The 22,210-nt window shown below is 45.7% G+C and overlaps 3 protein-coding genes across 7 annotated transcripts in view; 2 read left to right on the forward strand and 1 right to left on the reverse strand.

Moving 5' to 3' along the window:
* Positions 1–14,300, reverse strand: part of RALGAPB (Ral GTPase activating protein non-catalytic subunit beta) — a 54,659-nt gene extending 40,359 nt beyond the window's left edge. For 2 of the 3 annotated variants that reach the window (XM_062642072.1, XM_062642071.1), the window contains exons 1-6: positions 14,081–14,299; positions 8,104–8,313; positions 7,226–7,428; positions 3,440–3,603; positions 2,613–2,799; positions 235–366 (exon numbers count right to left, since the gene is read on the reverse strand). In XM_062642072.1, coding sequence (XP_062498056.1) covers positions 235–366; positions 2,613–2,799; positions 3,440–3,603; positions 7,226–7,428; positions 8,104–8,286 — 869 coding nt within the window. In that variant the 5' untranslated portion in view covers positions 8,287–8,313; positions 14,081–14,299. Of the gene's footprint in view, positions 1–234; positions 367–2,612; positions 2,800–3,439; positions 3,604–7,225; positions 7,429–8,103; positions 8,314–14,080 lie in introns of all 3 variants that reach the window. The other variant, XM_062642070.1, reaches the window with a different exon arrangement.
* SLA2 (Src like adaptor 2) overlaps positions 1–22,210 on the forward strand; it is a 142,369-nt gene that overhangs the window by 69,408 nt on the left and 50,751 nt on the right. The window lies entirely within an intron of this gene.
* NDRG3 (NDRG family member 3) overlaps positions 19,809–22,210 on the forward strand; it is a 48,194-nt gene continuing 45,792 nt past the window's right edge. For 2 of the 3 annotated variants that reach the window (XM_062642089.1, XM_062642091.1), the window contains exons 1-2: positions 19,809–19,886; positions 20,961–21,049. The gene's annotated coding sequence lies outside the window, so the exon portion shown is untranslated. The remainder of the gene's footprint in view (positions 19,887–20,960; positions 21,050–22,210) is intronic. The other variant, XM_062642090.1, reaches the window with a different exon arrangement.

Below are 22,210 nucleotides of genomic sequence, written 5' to 3' on the forward strand. Positions count from 1 at the left end.
TAGCTAAAAACTTTCTAGCTAAATGAACCAGTTTACATACTAAAAGAGTCAAAGAGTTCAAAGTTGAACAGCATAACCTTGCCCTAAACTGCTACAGGGCACTGGTATAACAAGGTTCTCACACTTTATTTGTGTGCTCAACCTTAGGAATCTCCAGAGAAATCTTTCATTTGTCATGCAAACATACAGAGATTATGCAAGAACATGAACAATGGACGGCTGTAATTACAATACCTCAGCATATGTAAAAAGCGAAACCAAGTTTGTGCAACGCACTCATTATCCATTTCAGGAGGAATCAGACCAGCATCTTCATCAGGAATTTTAAATGGAGGAAATGAAGGTCCATATGTAAAACGCAGCAATCTAGAAAGCAAGTCAGGCAGATCTGTCATTTAGTTAATACTCCTCAAATCAGCAACGCATCTGAGCCTCAAAGGAATCACTGATCCCCAGGTGGGCCCGCAAGCAACAATGCAACATCCCGAGTTTTCCTAGAGCTCCTCACTTTATACAGTCATTTAGTCCTCTTATAGCTTTGAAGGGTACATGCCTTGGAGCCTGCCCAAAGGTCCAACAAAATCAAAGAGTTATGGAAGCCTAACACCTCAGCTCTCTCATCTGATTAGCCAGGGGGTTACTGGTTAGCACAGGCACACTCATAACTGACAAGATGCTGCCTAGGAAGGGAGCAGGGAAAAAGAAAATGAAGAAGGAATTTAAGCCCTTATCATTAAGGCTCTTTAGCTAGTGTCCTATGACAGGAAGTCACATTAGATTACAGATCTAAATTCCAGGTTACTGATGAGTTACAATTTATACCATGAGAAACACTCAGGGCTGTTCTACAAGCAGCACAGGATTTGCAGTCCAGAGAGTAGCAAGCTCTTCAAGAAAGACACACTGTGTTTTGCAGAAGCTGACACAGTGTTCTTCTCTAAAAGGATGGAAGAGATCCGAGACACACTTTTCCAATATCCTAGCATTCCCAGAAATTAGTTTTTACCTTTCCCTAAGCTAAACTCATTTGGAGCCTGCCCAAAGGTCCAAACAAATCAAAAAGCTACAAGTTCAAAATACCACTGAACTTAAAGCTAACCTCAGAGGAGTTCAGCTTTCTTTGTATTAGGTGTAAACCAGTATTACTGAACAGCAGACTACAGCATTACAGAAAACCTGCAGGTTACTATGCATCAACAGAATGAAGACTGTTAGTCAACAGTGGAAGCTAAAGTGTGGGCACAGTGCATGGAGCAGAACACCAACGCATGTTTTGAGACTGAGCTGTTCTTTTCAGACCAGTGAATCATAAGATATTTTCTGTTATGCAATGCTGCATCTAGTGAGCTAAAAATAACTACAGAAATAGCGTGGGAAATACACAGGACTTGCATTGCAGCTTTATTTCCCACAGGTTTAACAAGGCAGCCCCATAACCTAGAAAAATCTATCCACACTCAGAATTTTGACTGGTAATTCAAAAGCAAAAGTTTCCAAGAGTTAAAATAAACCCCTGCAGAAAAGCGAAGGACTGTGTTTTTCACAGTGCAGCAATTTTCATACATCTTTGAATTTTTATAGAACTGGTTATTGATGTCTCAGGATTGCTGGAAAGAAGAGACCCAGACCCCTGCTCCTCACCAATTAATTTAGTTCTTTCCTCTGAGAGGCTGAGATTTGTCCCACAAAGTCTTCATACAAGGGGAAGTGGCCTCAAGTTGCACCAGGGGAGGTTTAAATTGGGCATTAGGAAAAAATTCGTCACCAAAAGGGTTATTAAGCATTGGAACAGGCTGCCCAAGGAATGGTGGAGTCACCATCAACATTTTAAAGCGCAGATATGGCACTTAGGACATGGTGGACTTGACATTGCTGTGTTTATAGTTGGACTCGATGATCTTAAAGGTCTTTCCAACCTAAACAATTCCATGATCCTCACTGTTCCCATGCCCAGCAAGGTCTGGTCCAGCTCTGCTCCAATACTATCTGAAGCAGAATGCCACCGCTCAGAGGAGAGCCCGCATCACATTCCTACTGCCAGGACACAAGCTCCACAGGGTAGGAGAAGCAGAGTCCAAGAGTTACCTCAAACACAGCAACATGAAGTAGTAACACACACCTAACAGTTTTGGTGGTGACTGTCATTAAACACGCAGACTATAATGTGACACTAATATTCCTGACTCATTTTTCATGGGACATGATGAAGAGTCACAGTGATGGAGACTAGTAAACATACTGTAAAGTGCTAAATATCTGACAGATGATGAAATTACACAGTTACAGAGAAGATCTAACTCAGATCTTCACTTGCAGAATGAAGACACACAAGTCAAAACAGGGCTTTGAGCAACCTTGTCTAATGGAGGATGTCCCTGCCCATGGCAGCAGGGTTGGAACTAGATGAGCTTTAAGGTCCCTTCCAACCCAAACCATTCTGTGGTTCTAAAAACAGTAAAAGCCAGGGATACTAGACACAAGATCTCTCACTATGTTTTGCTCATTCACTTTTGGATTGCTGGTGTTCCACAAATACGCAACTCCAGAGAAAAAAACATGTATAACCATTATCATCCCAGTACATGTGTGTATGTCCTTGGGATTTCTCCTACCTGGAAGTAAGGGCACAGATGACCTTGCTCCATTGCTCCACTACTGCAGGGTGATGTCGCCAGTTGGCCACCATCTCTTTGGCAGTTTTCCAGTAAGGTGGTGTTGGAAAGCACCGTGTACAAGCCAGTAACCACACCTCGAACAAGACGCCGATTAATTTTTCGGCCAGATTCTCAGCAATGCCACCTTATAACAGAAACAAAGCACACCTTCAGTGAGTACGAGATCTAAATAACCCCAAATATCTCCCCAAGATTTCAGTTTGAGTGCGTAAAGACTCTTATGTTTTGTTTTTTTTTTTTTTCATTTAAGAATGATTCCCAATTGCTTCCTACAGCCAATTCGCCTTTTTACAAGCCCAAGCATTATATATAATGTGCAGCCAAATATGTGTGTCACTAAGGGACACTGGTAATTCCCTGATCTTAGCCTGTCTTCCACTGCATTCTATCTATATTGATGTCTTTTATTTAATAGATATAAAGTGACAATATGATTTCCCAAGCAGGCAGGCCAAACAGCAAGACACATGAGGGTTTCAGTGAAACAAGGAGGGAGCAACCATCTGAAACCATTCATCAAGAACTGTTATGTACAAAGTCGCTATTCTGCAACAACACATTTAGGAAAACTCAGCTCCAAACCATTCAGTCTTTTCTGACAAAGCTTTACTTCAGAGTAGTGTAGCCAAAACAGGAGTGAGCTATGGTGCTTTAGTGGCTACTAAAAGCTTTCAGCAGGTTTCACCCCATCCCCCTGGCAGCTCAACATCAAGCAGAGACAAAGGTTTTTCCAGCAATTGAACCAAATGAAAGTGGAACAGAACCTTGCACAGTTGGAGCTGCTAGAAGAGTGTCATTGATCTGAAGAAGAAATAATAACAAAACCTCCCAGGTTTCTCTTGCCATAATTGTCGATTCATGAGCCAGCTTCTGGACAGCTTTCAAAACCTGCAAGCACAATCTGATCTGACTAGATCCTGGATCTGGCCTGCAAGAGAAGAAAACAACACTTGAGTCTCTAAACAAGAACTATAAAGTGATATGTACAATAATCTGAACTTTGAGCGATTACAAGAGGAAACATCAATATTATTGAACAAGAGCCAAGAACATGAGCTAATATGCTTCTATACACCTTAACTCTGTCTCTAAGCATCCTAACTCTGCCTTAGTGAGTACAAGATGTACCATAACATTCTTCTCTAAATGGCACAGAACTTGCCACCATAAGGTGAACACACCCCATTATCTCAAGGGAATTTATCTTAGGCCAAACAATGAGAATGTAAGACATCACTGTTACATACATAATTCAGAAGGAAAGTGTCAAAATTAGGAGAAACATTATTAGCAGACTAATTTAAATTCTTCCTAGTTTTCCTCTTGCTTCCAAATGTAGACGCAACTCTTATCCCCAATTCCTTGGATTTAGGGGGAAAAAATAGTACCTAGAAGAGGGTCATTAAACAAAAAAGTCAGACTAAAGGAAGAGGCGGTAAGTAAGGAAGAAAGGGAACAAGTTGATATTATCAAGGTCTTCCTTATAATAACAACCAGCTCCACACTGCCACTCAACAAGAAGTGTTGCATAAGCAGCCCAAAGCAGCACACTCTTTTCCCATCAGTTAGGACAAGGCAGAAGGGGTACAAAACAGTAACACGAAACATTCTGGACAGGATCTGAGGACACCAACGAACAATGCTGAGGAAGCCTAAAAGCTGGAAGGGTGAAAGAAGAGATTTCAAATTACAGCGTGCAATATACACAAGGTGCATTTCAACTTGTGCACTGTTTCGTCCCTCCTACCACTTACGGAACGGATGACAAAAGAAACCATAAAAATATTACCTTCCATTGGACTACTAAGTAGTAGTTCCAGATTCTTCCAAACACTTTCAGTGTGGTATAACCCACAAGTCACACTGCATGGCAAGTATCTCAAGAACATGCTGATCCACTAGATAGAGATCTGCTTTTCTTACACAGCAAGATTATTGTCAGATACCTTTTAAAAATACTATCAACTATTATCTGGATAGAATAAATGTTGCATTATAGTACTGGAAACAAGACTACAAAGACTCTAGATAATATCTAATGCCAAACTGCAGACTAGTCACAGTTCAGGACTTAAGTGAGTTGCTTGATGCTGGTGCTAGATCCTAACAAACAGTTTCTGTAGAACAAAGCTTGAGACCAGTAAGCCCTGCCTTGGTCACAGCACTATTTTTCTCCTGATCAACAACAAAACAGATACTCTAATTGAAAGGTATCTTTAATATTTGACAGACTTGAAGGTTCAAAGCCTGTTTCAAGACTTGTCTCCCTAATAATATAGGGAATCTATAAAAAGGGGGTTTACACATAGGAGCTCTATATACAAGATGACCAGTGGGATACCTTGAGCTGATCAGGCAACTCTAAAGTCCCTCTACATCTACCAGCTCCTGCTGTCTGCAAAGCCAACTGAATTGCAGACTTTGGTTGCAGTATTTTGCAGATTCATGTCTAGATTTCTCAGAGTTTGGCCTTTTGGTTTCCACACTCCTTTGTGACAAGAATTGTTCTCATGATTTCATATGAAATGCAGAAGTTACTACAAAAAAAGCATCTATTACACTTGGACAGTCACACGTTGCATGGTCTCTCAATCAATTCCAGACATTTTAGTTGCACAGAAGACCCTTGTATCTACATCTCAATCTCCTGGGGAGGGGAAGAGGGAGAGAGTTCCCATGTTTTCTTTCTGTGCTTCCAATAGTTTGTGGCACCAAAACCTTAGCTAACAGCAGTAACTACTACTACTTCTTGAGTAATCTGCACAGCTTACAGAGTTTGTAGGGTTGTTAGAGACAGAAAGCCTAAGGGTTTCCTGGGGACTGCTCAAATACATCAAGAAAAGAAGTGTTCGTTCCACTGGGTTGGGCAGGTCAGTGCAGGAAGGAGGGATGCAAGTACCCTCTCTCTAGTCTCTCCAGGAGATAGAGAAAAGGCAATTTGACTCTTCCATCTTTCACTGTTCTTATTTCTTGGCACCACACCATTTCAAGGACTGTGCATATAAACATATGCTACAGCCAAGCACTCAAACTGGAATGTTTTATACACACCTGCTTTGTATTTAGTGTATACATCTTCCTGAGATGATATTTAAGTCAAACTGCCCACTTAAGGCTGCTGCATTTCACACCTCAACTCTACATCTGAAACCCTCACCTCAACTCTGGGCCACCACTTTCAGGCAGCCGAACCAACAGCTACATCGTTTCCTGGAAACCAGGATGAGGAAGGAAGCTATTTTAATCACAACCCTCCACAGGACATAGGCTTATAATAAAGGCTTAGTATTTTCAACACAAGAATAAGAGACTCTTCCAGGAGATAGCTCAACGCATGTTGCTACAAGAGCTCCTGCGCAGGCGTTCTACAGGAGCCCATCAGCACCAACAACCTGTATCAACTAGGTAAAACCAGAAATTATTCTTCTCTTCCCCTCCCCAGGCACATAAGGATTTGCTTTCACTCAAGCGAGGTGTGCACAACCCAGTTCTGCATTTAATTTCCATTACAGAACGTATTCCTGTTGCTGGAGTGAATTCTGAACACAGCTCCCTGGAGGACAAAAAGTTCAAGTTTTCAGCAATGAAAAAAGCGTTTCAAATACATCTCAGAGGCCTTTGAAAGAAAAACAACAGAACAGTTATACTGGGGGAGGGAGGAAGAGGAGTAGAGTGTTTAAAATAATGATTTTCCAGCCCTCCCTGTTTCTGGATATTAATTATTTTACTCAAGAGCCACCCTGTGCAGTCTACCACCCTTCACTGAGCTCCATCAATGAAGCTGGGAGATAAAGGTGAAATGGCAGTTTGCGCCAACAGATAGGCAACCACTGAACTGCCTGCTACCAGAGCCCCTGGTGAGAAGGCAGTCAGGGGATCACAGCAACAACTATTTCATGGACTAGTGAAGAATTCATTCTTTACTGTGCCAAGGGAATAAAGGTTCCCAGATAGTAGACTCTGTTCTGCATGTATTAAAAGTTTAGAGACAACTTCCTGCAGAAGCATGCTTTACTCAGGTTTGTGTTGTTGTCCTGACCATCCTTTAATAGGAATTAAAACGCCCTTTTACTCTACAAACCAAGAGCAATGACAACTAAGGTTAGGTGGTGCACTCTGAAGCAAGTAATAAAGAGCAATGAAATCCTTGCCTGAATTTGTATCAGTTATTAACAAAGCATTCAAGTAAAGTTAAGTGATACAAGCGCAGCAGAGCACTTTGAAGACCACTTGCAATAATACATTACTAATAGTGACAAAAGCAGGTGATCTGGTACTTACAGACATACACTAAACATTGATCTGAAGTAGTTTCAGATAGCTAATATTTAAGTACTGTTTCATAGGGCACCATTAAATAATTTCCTCTTACTTATCCAATGTGTGGTCAACAGCAGCAGGTAAACTTATCAAATGATACAGGAAGCATGATGTTTGAGCACCCTGACTATGTAACTTTGTCCAAGACCTAAAAGCATGTGAATCTCAACATTACCATCCAAGGATGTTGAATTCCTGAGCCTCCTGAGTGTTCCAGCCCTAACACTCACCTTGGTACAAAGAGATTTTGGAGATGTTTGAGAATGCTCTGAACATAAAGGTTTGGTTCCTTAATAACTGGTAAAGGAATGGAGTCCTTAGGTAATACAAGAGCCATAATCCAATCTGTATATACATCGACGCAGTATTTCACAGTATCGCCATCCAGAGGGAGGGTCAGGCCATAACAAACCACCTCCATAGTCCATTTTACCTAAAGAAACAAAGCAGAAGTTATTATTACAGATAAATATTAGCAGGTAAACAATGGTCAGAGCACACTGGCTCTACCTCAACAATGCAACAGTAGTTATGTGGTACGGGCAATTCTATTTAACATATATCGGAAGAAAACACCAAGTCATTAATTTGTATATCATGACGTTAAGAAGATTAAGAATAAGTGGCAAATCACTCTAAACCCTGAATCCTAGTCTAACCTGTAGAGAGAACTCTTCAGAACACACAAGAGCTGATGCAATGAAAGATTTCCAAATTCTAGTGAATACTTCTGCTATTCAAAGACCCTTTAAGAAGTCACACACTGTTGCTTCCAAAATGAAAGTCAGTAGAAAGGCTCCATGTGTGTTAACTGCTGCATCCCTTGTTCATTTTTTTTACTAGTTTGATGGCGTTTGGTGGGTTTGGGGTTGGTTTTTGTTGTTTTAGCCTGAACTTTCTGGTTCAGTAGTGTTTATCTGAGCTACTAGGTCATGAAGTACACTGTTGCTATGTTAACAGAAGCCTTATTTAGACTATTAACCTAAAAATATAGCATACTTCATACAACTTCAGACTACTACAGAGAAAAATAAAGGAGGCTACAGAAAATCATTACGTTGCCACTCTAGCATGAAGGAAACTATGCTCTGTAAGGAAATGCACTTACTTCTTTGTCCGTTTTCAGTAAACTCTCACTCCCAACAGATGATGTAATTAAAGCTTGTCCAAGAGGACGCACCACTGCGTTTGCCACTTCTCTCCCCACGTTTTCAGGATAGCTGTGAAGTACACTAGTATTCCCCTGATCATTTTGAATGACAAGATGCAAGGATCTCCACTCTGAGTACATAGTGCCTCTATGCTACAATCCAAACACCTGGGGGACAAGGAAGGAAAAGAACTCATAATTAGTACAAATGTCTGTAACACGAGTTACCAAAACTGAGGCTGTTTGCCATGATATCAGAGCCTTGGGTGACACGGTTTAGTATGAGGTGTCCCTGCCCATGGCAAAGGGGTTGGAACTAGATCATCTTAAGGTCCTTTCCAACCCTAACTGTTCTATGATTCTATGATACGGACCCTTGTAAATTCAAGATGCATGTGTCCATGTCACACATTTGAAGATCTCGAAGAGATTCCAACAGCTAGCTTTCAACCTTAGTATGCTGTGGTGGGTTTTTGTTTTGTTTTTAAATACAGCTGTGAGCTTGGGTTTGGGGTTTAAGAAAAAGATAACAGCAAGTTTCAGTTTGGAAAACTAAGAGAAACTGCCTGCAGCAGCAGCAGGCTTTTGTAGCCATTCACAGCAACATTAAAACTGCCACTTGAACAACCTAAGCCATGGAACTGGGACCAAACTATCCCCTTTCCTCCTCTTCCACCAACACCAGCAGTGTTTTATCAGCTGTCTGAGCCAGTTGACCACGTGAATAATAACACAAGGAAAACAGGGTTGGCACAGGGGAAAAGCAAGGAATGTTCAACAGTCACAGCTTGGATGAGCTCAAGCTGTCACAAATGGCACCCTGAGGACCGTTTGCCAACTGCACTTTGGCGGCACATTTTGGAAGCCAGTTACTTATACAGGAAATATTTTCAATGCCTCCCTTAGACATTCCTTGGCCCAAAACCAAATAAGAAGCCAGGCCTGGAAATACACCTTCTTAGAGAAAAGCCACCATTTAAGCAAGTCTTTGTATTTAGCCGACTCCACAAGTATTTATTTACACCCAAATTTCATGTAAAAGGCCTGATGATTCCCTTCGAGGCAGGAGGGAAAGCGAGGCAGCAAGATCTTGGCTTTCCAAACTATGTCCTTCCTGGTTTGAGGCAGCAATCACGTGTGGTTATCTGACAGCAGATTAATCAGAGCAGCCACAGGCTGCAGGAAGCACATCCTCTCCATCCTTGAGGCTCTTTCCCTCCTCTGGGAGCCATGGCAGGGAGAATGCGTGTGCCACTGTGGTCAAAACCCTTAGCTTAGAGCAAAACAATTCCAGGACACTATCTCTTGGGACACAGAGAAGTCACAACAACAAAACAAACCACCATCAAACAAAACCCGCAAAATATGCATGACCCACAATCATTAGTGATGTAGGTCACTAATTCAGTGAGTCAGTCACTCCTTAACTTCATGATACAGGTCTCCTCAGAGGTATCATTTCCTTTTATATCCTATTTTATATCATGGGGCCTCTGTATCTTCCCTTTCTGTCCCATCAGAACACTGCCTTAGTCTCCAGCTTGTGTTTGGAGTGGAAGAAGGAGGGACAGAAGTGAAGTATCATCCACTTTGTAAGCCTCCCCCTTTCCCTCGCAAACCTCCAGCACTGCCTGTACCCCAGAGCAGCATGCCCCTTCCTCTGCCCTGGCATTGCTGCTCACCACACAGGAAGGGCAAAGGCACTTTCCATCCTCCCATTTGACACTCAAGCTTGTTGCAGAAGCACATAACACCATTTGAGGAGGGCTGGTTTAAATAAACCGATTTCAGCTGATAAAGCAGCATGTACTTTCCATCACCATGCTCCAGCTGAAGGACTGGCAGCTCACAGGAACTTTATCAGTGTGCTGATAACTGCAAGCACACGTAGTGTGCCTGCCCTTACACCAGAATAGGGTTCCCAGAAGCACGGAAGTGTTGCACAGCACAAACTGTACACAGCACCTGTGTAGGAGCTTCCTTGCCCAGACGATAGAAGTCATCAGAGAGGATGAAGATTCACAAATCCTGCTGCATTTTGGAAAACCCACATTGCACTAGGGCAAGGGAAGGGGAGGACACAACCACCTGCCTTCATGCAGTTCGCTGCCATGCTGAAGCAAAGATGCAAAGATCTTTAGTGTAACCTTCCACACTTCTGAGACAGACATAATATGCAATGTTTAAGAGAGGTTTAGCAGCAGGACAGGGTAACCGAAACCTCTGGTGCCTCATATATCCAGCCTGCTGCCTGAACTTCATACATAAATTTAATGATCAAATCTGTATCTTATTCAAGACTTCCTTTGGTCTTGCCAGAAATCTTCTGTTAGTCTTATCTATATGCAAGGAATATTGAAACAAGGAATTGTTCCAGATGTAAAATCCTTTTGCGGTGGGATTTCCTGGGGTATTGATTTATTTGCCCTGTACATTTAGCAGTAAGAAGCTTTTATTTGCAAGGACTAGAAGTCACTTTTCATTTAATACTCTACTTCAACTGCCATTTGAATTGGAAATTGCTGCCATCTGTTCAGACTGGGGCACAGCTAAACCCATCTACTATTCAGCGTCTTAAAATTGGAGGTAAGTTGAAAAAGGCTGGTAAGTCCCCCCACACCACAGTATCTGTTACAATGTGTTTCAACAGATACAACACACTAACAGTTCTGTAATTTGCTTTAGACAAAAAGCACCTAATGCTCTGTAGAAGCAGGGCTCACCCCCTCAGAAGAGGCTGTTACTGATCACAAACTACTTACACAGCAACAGCAAATTGAAGAAAAAAATGCAGCTGTCACACCAGGGAAGCAGCATTCCCTGATTTTTACTTCTGTCTTTGCAATGCTTCTGCATTTCAGCTTCAAACAAAGCATCCTCACTGGCCCAAGGAACATCTAAGTTTCATGCAGCTGAATATTCTGATTTCACTTAAGCATAAGTCTTACTGAGGTTCAAATCACTAAGGACCCTCAGAATGACAAGCAATCTTATTAAGAGGAGGGGTGGGAAGAAGAATAAATACATCCCTGAAGTTTACCAAGCAGCAGTTTTGGACACTCTCAGCTTTGGACAGGGGTCCTGTTCCTGTTCCTGGAGGCTACACTACATAAAACATCCCCAGGTTCTCACAGACAGACCTGTAAGGAAATTGTCAGCATTTACATTGGCATGACAGCTGAAAGAAGTGCAGTTCAAATATTTACCACCTACTATGAAACTGAGCATAACTCCAACATTCCTTAGTGTGGCAAGTAATTTGGGTTTCAACATATTCCCCCCAGACCCATTTCAGCTTAGGAATTGTAGTAGCTATAACCGTATAAACCACTGAAAATGGGTGTTTCAGCATTTAAGACCAAAGATCTTCAGTTCATAAACACTGTAGAAGTTGGTAAGTGTGAAAGAACTAGCTAATGAGCACATAAAACTCAAAAGTAAGGATATTTAAGTTCTGTTTCACATCCCCAAAGACTTCATACGAACAACTGCAGCCAAAATATTTAAACTCTTGGATCAGTAAAGACAGACAGTGAGAATTCCCTAACTACATAATAGTCCCACATTCTGCAGTTACTCTCACAGAACACGCAGAAGCTCAGAGCCTAAAGCAGAGATGGGGGTTTGGAGCACGTGCAGGGGAGAGGTCAGGGAACCAGCACTGGTGTCCAAAGCAGCTCCTCAGAAGGCCTGTGCTCAGTGAGGGCAGTGCTGGGGGCAAACGCGAACACTGAGCCCTTCGTGCTCAGCAGCTTCACACATAAAATGAAATGTTTGCCTACAATGCAAAAGGATTTCAGGCCCAGAGACAAGCTGTCCTGAAAAATGGATGCTTCTGGGGTTTTATTAGAACCAAATAAAGCAGAGCTGAGACAACTGTTATGAAGAGAGGAGATACAAAAAGCCACCAGCAGAGAGGTGCACAAGGAAGGTGGAAGACTTAACAGAGCCTAACTGGAAAAGCATCAATAAAGGATCGACACCATAAAGCTCCGAGATATGAATAAAGTATTTCACATATATCTCTCTCTAACACAATCCCTGCTACATCAGTAGTACTGACATTGCTCTCTACAGGCAACAACCACTGCCAGAAAGCACCTTCCACAATGCACCTTCCCTGGACCATGTACCAGAGAAGTTTATCAGCTATTTTTTCAGACATTCTGAGCATGGACAAGTGCCACATACCCACCTGGACACTGCTGTCCCTCTGCCCTCCAAGTTTATGCTAGAGAGAACAACTCCAGTCCTGCCAAGACTAACTCAGCACCTCTCATATTAAGCCCAGCAGGACTGAAACAGCACGGACCCCTCCAGGCAGCTCACCTCTGGAGCCCATCCAAGCGGTAGGCTCTGCCCTAAGCACACAGTGTGTGTAAAGGACAGCAGCAGAGCAGAGAGCAGGCAAACAGTAAAAAAAGGCAAAGGCCAAACAGAAAATCCAGCTTTCTGCTGGTGTTTCTAAGTCAGGATTTGGTTAAAGAATAAATGAAGATGCATGTCAGGATTGCTATTAAATGAAAAAAAAAGTCTAGATTCAAAGCAGGAAGAAATCAGGCACAGAAAAAACAGGAGCTCATGTCATCCTTTCCCAGGCCATCCAGCCCCAGTGTTACTGAGAATTGAATCACAGCCCCCTTTGCCCAGGGAAGGTGTATTTGTCTGATTTTACCACCTAACTGGAGAAGTTAATATGTGATTACAGGGAAGGCTGGATCGCATATGTAAGGTGCCATATAAGCCTCAGGGCTTGGGTCCCACTTTCCCCAGCACTCCTACTCGCTGACTTCAGAGTCATGCTGGTTCTGAGGGCACCACTGGACACCAACATTCCCAAAGCAGGAAGCTGGGCACATGCCACAAAGAGAGCGTCTGCCTAACACTTACACATTGCAATATCTGAAGATTAACAGAGCCACCAGAAAGCAAAAGCATCAGTTAGTTTTGTATGTTTTGGCTATTATTCTGCTTTTAAGCTTCATTACTCAGCCATCAGTGCTACTCTTCTTCTCACCATCACTCTCATCTCTAAAAGCAGGTTTGAGAAAATTACCTTCCAGGCAGGGGACCTGAGAATTTACTGAGTTTTCTCATCCCTCACTTGTGTCAAAACCCACACAATGAACCCGCCTGCAGAACAGAGCATTTCCCTGACCCAAAGTAGGAATAGTTTTTATTCTACAGTTTATTTTACACTGGCATTTCTTCCTCAGTCTAGTTCCTTGTGCAACTCCACAAACTACACAACCAGGAAGGGACCTCCTGAAGCTACAGTCCCTTGCACCCGGGGAGCAGAACCTTGCTCTGCTTTTGCTGCTGTTCCCCGGTTTCCAAAGGGAATCTGACCTACTGCCCGCGGACCCTGAAGATCAAACGGACGAGAAATCAGCAAGGGAAAGCAAAGGCAGGCCTGCAGCCAGGAACGCAAGGCATCACTGGATGAGTCCTAAGAAAGTCTGCAAGGGAACAGCGACGCAAACTTTTACCTCCCTCCCTCCCGCCCGCACTCCCGCAGGCGAGGGCCAGCCTGCGGGGGGAAGGAGCTCACCGGCCCCCGGTGACACCGCACGCTTGTGTCGGGGACCCGAACCGCAGCTCGAAACCCTCCCCCGCAGCCGGGACACAAGCCGAGAAGGACCCCAAGACCGCGAGTGGGTGCGAGGGGTCCTCTGGCTCACTCCCCCCCCGCCCTGCAGCGGCTCCGCCACATCGGCCGGGACCCCCCGCAGCAGCCGCTCTGCGGCGACCCCCGGGGATGAGCGCGGCCCCCGCCCGCTCTGTCCCGTCCCGCAGGCCCGGCCCCGCGGCGGGCAGCGCAGAGGCCGGCGCGGTGGAGACTGCCGGGCGGCGCCCTGCCGCCACAGGCCCCGCCGCCGGCAGGAGCGGGCCGGGAGCGGGCAGCGCCGCGGCGGGAGGGCCCGGGCAGCCGTACCTGCGCCGAAGGGCCCGGCGGGCATGTCCGGGCAGGGCCGGCCGCTCCGCCCTCAGGCCGCCGGCTCCATGGTGCCCGCGGCGGCCGAGGCGACACAGGGGGGGGACGCCGCTCCGCGCTGCCCCGGCTCCGCTTGGCCCCGCTCCCCGCGGCCGCTTCCGGCAGCGCCACAAAGCGCACGGCGGGCGGCGGGGCCCCGCGGCGCTCTGCGCATGCGTGCGGCGAACTGCAACACTGCTCCAGCACGGGCACGCAACCCCGCCGCCGGTAGCGCCGAATAAGTCGCCGAGGAAGGCTCCGCGCATGCGCGGGCGGGGCGCGCGTACCGCTCTCTCCTTCTTAAAGGGCCCGCGTCCGCCCCGCCCGCGGTTCCTACTTGTGCCACCCTTTACCTCTGCGTTTACTACCTGTGGTTTTCAGAACCACTGAGAACGGCCTCGGGGCTGCTGCCTCCCCAGCTCGGTGCCGTTTGCCCTGCTTGGGTTCTCAATGTCTTATCACAGGGTTCCCACACCTCTCCATTGTCACGTTATCTCTATTTAACAAAAGTTAAGATCGCTGTCTCTTCCCTCCCTGCACATGCTGGGTTCCCTCTCCAAAGCCAAGCCACTGCACGACTGCCCCCGGAGCATGCTGGAAGATCAACCGTTCCCATTGATCCTGACAGGGCATCAAGGTGACCCCATGCAAGCTCTGACCCAGTGGCATAGCTGTGTGTGCTGCGGGAGAAGCTTGGTCTGGACCCCTGCCACGGGATGAGCTGCACCAGCAAATTGGACTGGAGGAGCCTGTAGGCAGCTCCCACTTGGCATCTGGCAATGATGCCACCAGCCTGTCCTTGTCCTTATCTTGAAGTGAAGCAGCATGTTTCCATTAAACAGCCTCTGCTCAACTGCAGAAATGATGGAGTTGTTTACCCTACAAGACCCTGAAGATCACAACAGCAGGTGCTTAAGCCTGTTTCTGCTATCCTCTTTTCCATCTTGTGTTCCAGCGAGGGTTATTATAATCGATTCCTCACAGAGCCGGAGCACGTTTCTTCCACAGGGGCTGTACCCAACACCTGCACCAGGGCAATGAGTACAAGCCTGAGTCAGGACGTAGGCCATGCAGGCTACAGGGTGGCTGTTACCTGACCTGCTATGTAAAGAGCTATGTATATACACAAACCTATTTCTACATATGCAAAACTGTAAAAATAAGTAAAAACATATTACAGATACAAATTCACTTATATTTTTTGTATTTGCAGAACATAAATATATATATAAAAGTGTATCCAGGAAAAGATTGTTTAATAAGAGGTGAACATAGTAATTAAAGTTTAACTGAAAACAGAAAGTAACAAGAAGCAAAGGCAAGCTCAGGGACCATGGTTTGCACAGTTCCAACCCCCTAGGGTGCAAAAACGCCACACACTCCTGGGGCTCGGGGCTGACCAAGAAGTGGCTACCCAACCCCAACCATGCAAAGGAGAGGCCAAGCCTGTGTCTGGCCCAGAGGCTCCCACATATGGCTCCAAGCCAGCCAGTGGCCAGCCTCTATTACTGGGGTAGCCTTTGGTGTTTGTGCTATGTAAAACACAGGCACGCCACCCACAGAAACGGAAAGTCAGGTCTAAATGCCAGAAGGGTGTGTGTGGGGACAATAATTCCCAAGGGACACTGGGCAAAGATCACGTGTACCAGGAGAAGAGAGGGCTGGGCCACATGGTTAGAGACAGAAAACTCGGGTCACTATCAGGTGGGGTTTCCCTTTGCCCACAGCTGCCAGTTGAGCTTAAAACCACTTGTACTCACCATTTAGCAATATCAGCTTGTGCTAGCTGTGTTTTCTTATCCTTTGGCCAATGATTTTATGACATGCCTTCAAAACAAGCCTGGCTGACCTGGCAGAAGACAGCAGTGTAAAGAGTCCTTATCCATGTTTGGAACCACAGCTCTCAAGGAAAGGACAATGTCAGAGAAAGGCCATTGGCATTCAAAGAACGAAAAGAAAAAGCTTGTTTTAAATTTTAAATTTAAGGCTTTTTTGCATTCTAGAGAATGACACATGGCCACTAATTGGGCTATTAACTCTGGTCTACTAGGTACATTCTTGATGGGGATCTCCAGCCTCTCTGCTTTCCCTCTATAAAACCATCATGACTCATCACTATTTTACCCACATTTCCACCAATTACATTCTTTGTTGTAGCTTCCATGCATTTGCCTGATAGAGACATTAAGCTTTGTGGTCTGTAGTTCCCCAAATCACGTTCAAAAAGTGGAATCACATTGTGGTGTCCCACTCTTCCCATATCAAGGGCATTTTGCTTTCTGCTTACATAAGCAGGTAGATGACTAATTTCTTGTTTAGTCTACAACACAGGAGGGGTATGATGTAGAGCTAGCAAATTTTTCTTATGTGCAATTTGTCTTAAGATTTCTTCTGCTTCAGTATGAAACAGATTTTCTGGCTGACTCATCCCCATCAAGAAAAATCGCAGCCAGGGAATAGCCTGAAGCTGCTCTGTAGTAAACAGCAATGCAAAGGCTTCAGCTGGCTTCTTGAAAGCCTCTCAGATTTTCTCTGTGTCAACCTCCATGCATTTGAATGGTGAACAGAGAGAGATGGGGGTCATCCTGACCTTGGGACTCATGGAGAAGTGTCTAGCCTCCCAGGGTCTGCCTTTCCTCCTGCCTGCTTCAGAGTCAGCTCCCAGCCCTGGGAGTAACAGTATGGCTTCTGCCCTGCTTGATGAGGCAATACATTTGTCACATAGTTCTGTAGACCAGCCAGCATTGTGCTGGGGCTGAGCAGCACAACACAGTCTGAGCTTCAGTAGCTCTGTTTTATATATAAACCAGAGCTCTGTTCTATAAGCATCAGAGGATGTTTATAAAAGGATGAGCCTTACTACACGGCACCATGCTTTTTTAATTTGCTAATTATTTTAATTTGCTAATTATTTTAATTTGCTAATTATTTTACACACACTGAGCATACTTAAGTCCAAAGCTCAAGCCCAAACTACTCAGTCTCCAGGACCATGCATTCAGTTAATTCTATACCCATATTACACCAGTTCACTATATATATATGTATAATGTATATAAGTAACACATAATGAGATATCCTATATAACATACCTGTGATCATAACCATTTATGTACATATACACGTATAGCTTTTCTTTGCATATTTTGACTACTTCCTTACCCTGCTCTTCTGCATTGAGACAATAGCCCAAGTGTCTTCTGAAGATTTTCTTCCACCCTTTATTGTAACCCTTGTGGTGTTGCCCCACTTAGAGCTTTTTCAGAAAAAAACTGAAAAAATGCTGTACATCTATTATATTTTCCCCTTTCCCATTATTTCCTCTGCACACCTCTGATACATAGCTATGCTTTCAGACATGCTAAGCATTCATTGCTTTAGTTACCATTAATACTTACTAGGAAGTGAGTGCAGAGAAAGTAAATGCTAAACAAGTAAATATTTAATGAAGAAAAGGCATGGGTTCATAAAAGAAAAAGGCATTTAATGTGATCTGTTTTCTAGGCTGGAAGATATGGAGCCACCCCTACTTGCACACAAAGAGCCAGCAATCCCAGCTTGGGCAGAAACAGGGTTTGTGCTGAAAACGAGAAGTCTTCCCCATTCAGTGGAACTGCTGAAGAGGTATATGGCCCTTTCATGTCTGTGCTCCTTGACCATAAACCACCCAGACTCAGCTAAGCAGCTTTCTGCCTCGAGAAAACAGAGCAGCTAACCTCTGCTTTGCACAGTAAGCAGTGCTGCCCCACTTAATGTTGTCAGTAAATGCTCAATACAGTGGATGTGCAGTGATGATGTGGAAAGTGGGTTTCTACATACCACTGAAATAAGAGTGCTCCTTTCAATTCTTCCACTGTCGTGAAAGCCGCAGAAAGCATGACTGAATAACTGGCTGTGATACAAAGAAATGAGGTTTGCAGAAAACAACTTTGCAACCCTGCCCTCAAAGCATTATTACAGTGTTCTGTCTTCCAGAGAAGCAGCAGCCTTTTGCAGGAGCTCTTCAAGGGCTCCTTTTGATGCTGGCACACCATGCAGCAAGGTTATCGGATTTGAGCTCCAACACACATTGGAAACACACGCTCTTACATCATGTTGTCTTGCATAACTTACCTTATAAGCTTGCCATTCTCCATGATCTCTGGCCTTGCAGTGCAGCATGCTTCTTCATTTCCCATCTGTGACTGAAGATAAGCAATCATGACTTCTGTAGCCTGGGAAGATGCTTGGTAAGTGCAGCCAGGAGGAGAGCCCATCCTGCCGAAGCACTGTTGCTGGCAGTTTCTACAGGAGATCAGGATCTGATGCTGTAACAGCTCTGCCCTCTGGATCCAGACAGCTTTGCTCTCTGCATTAAAAGGCATGAGAAGTCATGCTGGCCCAATGGATCTGAACGAACCTGGTGAGGGCAGTGTACGCAGAGATGGCACAGTTATATTTGTGCCCTGCTGTTCTCCTGAATACTGTAATGGAAGAGAGAGGTGCCTGCTAAGGGCCAGCCCCAGGCTCTTTACCTGATTCCCGCTGTCCCTTCCACTGTGTTCAGTGGAAACAAACCATCCATCACCTGGGACAGCCCTCAACTACTCAGATGAGTCTCCTGTGGTAAAAACAATGAAGCAGGCTCCCTTTACAGCACTAAAGCTGTATATGCTGTATGCTCCTTACTGTGTGGTCACAAGAGCTGTCAGAGGGAGAAATGTTACATTTTGAACTGCTTGCAGAATCAGGCCACGCACAGCAACCCTCTAGCTCAATCAGATGTTTTGATGCATCCCTCTGCGGGGCTGGGATGACCCCAGCAGCAGTACACTCTAGCGCTGCTCTTCCCTTCCTGCTGGGAACACGCTCGGTTGTGAATTACCTGCACGCTGCCTCAGCTTCGCCTCCCCGCCTCCGCTGGTGTTCAGTAACAGCCTTGCATTACTTAAGGAACGAGTTGGACGAGCTGTGCGGAGGACCACCGGGTGGCGCCAGAAACCACAATATGGATTATGTTTGGGAAACACCTTGGTGCAATCATGTTTGGGGCAGGGCCTTACCCCAGGTAAGGTGAGAGGCGCTGGGAGTGGAGGTGGAGGGAAAAGGCAGCAGAAGGTAGATGATAGCACGCACCCCGCTTAGGGGGTAGAAGCGCCAGGCGATGCACGGAGCGTGCTGGCTGTTTGGGATGCCCTCCCTCATAGAGCACAGCCCCAGAGCCAGGCTTCTAAGACAAGGACAGAGGAATAACAGTGACCTTGGGGAGGGCTCACCCAGCATCCGCACTGCCGGAGCCTCCAGTGGGGGAACAAGCAAACGTGGTCTAGCAAGAATTTAGTCTTACCTCTGGAAGGGCAGGGGAGAGGACACTAACAAAACCCACACAGAAGTGTTTGCGGCTTTAGCAGCTGCTCCGAGCACCGCCGCAGCACGCCCGTCTCCGACTCTGGTACCCCCCCCATTCCTGCTCCGTAAGCTGGGGCATGCGTTCGGGTCTTAGGGATCACTATGACAGCGAGGGGACCGAGGCAGAAAGCCCACCAGAGTTAAATCCAGGCGACCGGTACCAGGTCCTCCCTGGGCGGGCAGCGTAGGCCCAGCGCTTAAGGCTGAGGGCGGTGCAAAGAAACTACCCCCAAGATGGCGCCCGCCCCGCCCGCCATCTTGTTTGTAGTCCCGACTCCCCCCTCAGCGCCCTGCGCAGGCGTGGTCCCGCGGCGCAGCGCGCAGGCGCGGAGTGCCTGCATGCCGCGGGGCCGGAGCTGCGGTCGCACCTGCCGCGCAGGTGAGTCCCGTCGCGTTCGGGGCCCGCACCGCGCTCGCGCCTCCGTTACCGGCCCCTGAGGCGCTCGGCAGCCGCTCGGAGGGGCGGCCCCGCGGGAGGGCCGGGCTCAGCGGCTTGTACCATCTGCCCCTCCGAGCGCTCCGCCGCGGAGCCGTTACTGCTGCTCCGTGAGCCTGGGGCTGCCGGTAAACGGTTACCTGAGAGGGACGGTGTGTGTGTGGGGGGGGGTGTTCGTGTGGGGTGTTCCCCGGGCGGGTCCTGCCGAGGCTGCCGCAGCCCGCGGGGGGCCCCGCTGAGAGGCCGCCGCTGAGGAAGGGCTCTGGAGCTGCTGTTCTGAGGTGCCGGAGGAGAGAACCGCTCCCTCCCGGAGTCCTGTTTAGCTGATCATCCCTCGTCATAGCGGGCTGCGTTGGGGAAAAGGAGAAACGCCTCAAACTGCCCCTGGCTTTATTGCGGATATGGTGTTTTTTCCGCGTAAATAACAGACGGGAGCGCTTCGGGCTTTTTGCTTGCTCTCACCTGCAGCTTTTCATTTTAGGATGCAGATCTCTTGATTCTCGGTTATGTTATTTCCCTTGGGCAACGAAAACAAGGTGTTTTTTTTTTCCCCCGTCATTCGGTGCAGTGTTGTCTATGTGTGAATGGGAACGAAATAGCTTACAAAAATGGTTTTTATTGACTTGCATCATCACTTTAGGTCAATGTCCGCTTCTTTTTTTAATATTTAATGTAAGTCTTGGGAGTAATTAACGCATTGTAATAAAGTCAGATGACTTTATCTTAAACCCCATTGCTGTAAAGTCTGGTGTGGAAAACACGGTGTTAGAAGCAGAGCAATGTGGCGCAGCACTGTGCTGGCTTCCTGTGTGTTTCTAGAGAATAGGAAAGGTCAGGAGATTACACCTGGGAAACACACGGGAGCTTTTGTGTTGAACACTGATGAGAAGATGGGGGCTACAGGTGGGGAAGAATCCGCTTCTGCTTCCTGGGTCAGGCACACTCCTGAGTCTCCCATGTTCAGATAAGAGGGCTTGGGTGCTCATTACTTCAGCTTCTGCCTTTCCTCTTCTGCAGAAACGAGAGGACAGCAATCTTCCGAATAGTGGAGCCTGTCAAACTGCGTCTGGCAACAGTGTATCAGTCTATGGTGAAAAGTAAAAAAGGTAAAGTCTTAAAAGTTGATGTCAGTGTACAGCTTTCCTAGCACACCGGACTGGGGAGAGACTCCCAAAGAAGCAATGCGGTCACTAGGATTCATTTGGATTGTTGGACTGGGCTTGTGGAGAGGGCTTGGGATTGGGAACAACTCTTCTAATTTTACTCATTTGTTTGGGATTTGGAAACTTTGTGTGTGGCACACGAGGCACTGAAACTTGTCTTGAGGGCAGAAACTTGGTGTGGGCTGTGCTTGGCTGGTATTGAAATGTTTTCAAGCGCAGGAGCTGGAAATGTTACAAAATAAAACAATTGCTGGAAGCAGTGTTTTTGGAGGCTGTAATTATATTCCTAGCTACTCATTTTGTATCCAAGGGTAAAAACTAATTGAAATGGACAAACATACTTAGCTTGTGTTTTCCTAATCTCAGATCACCTTCAGAAATGCCCTAATGCTTCTGTTTGCAGCTCATATTTCACACTGGTCATACATGACATGATCTTTAGTGCTTTTCAATGGAAAGCATAAGTGTAGTGGAGCACTTAGACTTCATAGGCTTTATTACATACAACATATATTTTGGCTTCTTAAAGATATACTAGGAAATTTTCTGAAAGATGCTTCTGGAGTAGTTTTCTTCAACATTCCTCTATTGCATGATAGAGGAATCAAGGTAGACATTATAGCAAAGTAGTAATATATAGGTATTTCAGTAAGAAGCTCAAAAAGTTATGGTCATAACATAGTCTAAGCACAAAAATAAAATGATAAGTAGGAGAAAGCAAATCAGCTTTAAAACTTCTGGGAGGTTTTTATGTGTACCAGAGTAGGGATTTTAATTTTTAACTATTTAATTTGTCACTCTCACAAATAACAACTCAGCTGGATTGCTACCACTGTTGCTTCCTGGAAAAAAGGTGTAGCCAACCCCTCAGTGAGTTCTATTTCTGTAGGCAGTGGTGACACCATACCCCTCCATGGGGTAAACAAGGGTTTATCTTGTGCTCATCATCTGTCAGCTGGGTCTTGGGTATAAATAAATATGCCTCTGCTGCTTACAGCTCTTAATCCTCGGGTTGGGCAGTTGTGTGGTACTGGTTAAGATTATTTGTGTCTGTAATTATTACAGCCTGGTTCAATCTGCAATAGTTAAAGGAGAGCAGAAGAA

This window comes from Pezoporus occidentalis, unplaced genomic scaffold (genome assembly GCF_034315485.1).
Source record: "Pezoporus occidentalis ecotype Australia unplaced genomic scaffold, CSIRO_AGI_Poc_V1 ctg70, whole genome shotgun sequence".
Lineage (NCBI taxonomy): Eukaryota > Metazoa > Chordata > Aves > Psittaciformes > Psittacidae > Pezoporus > Pezoporus occidentalis.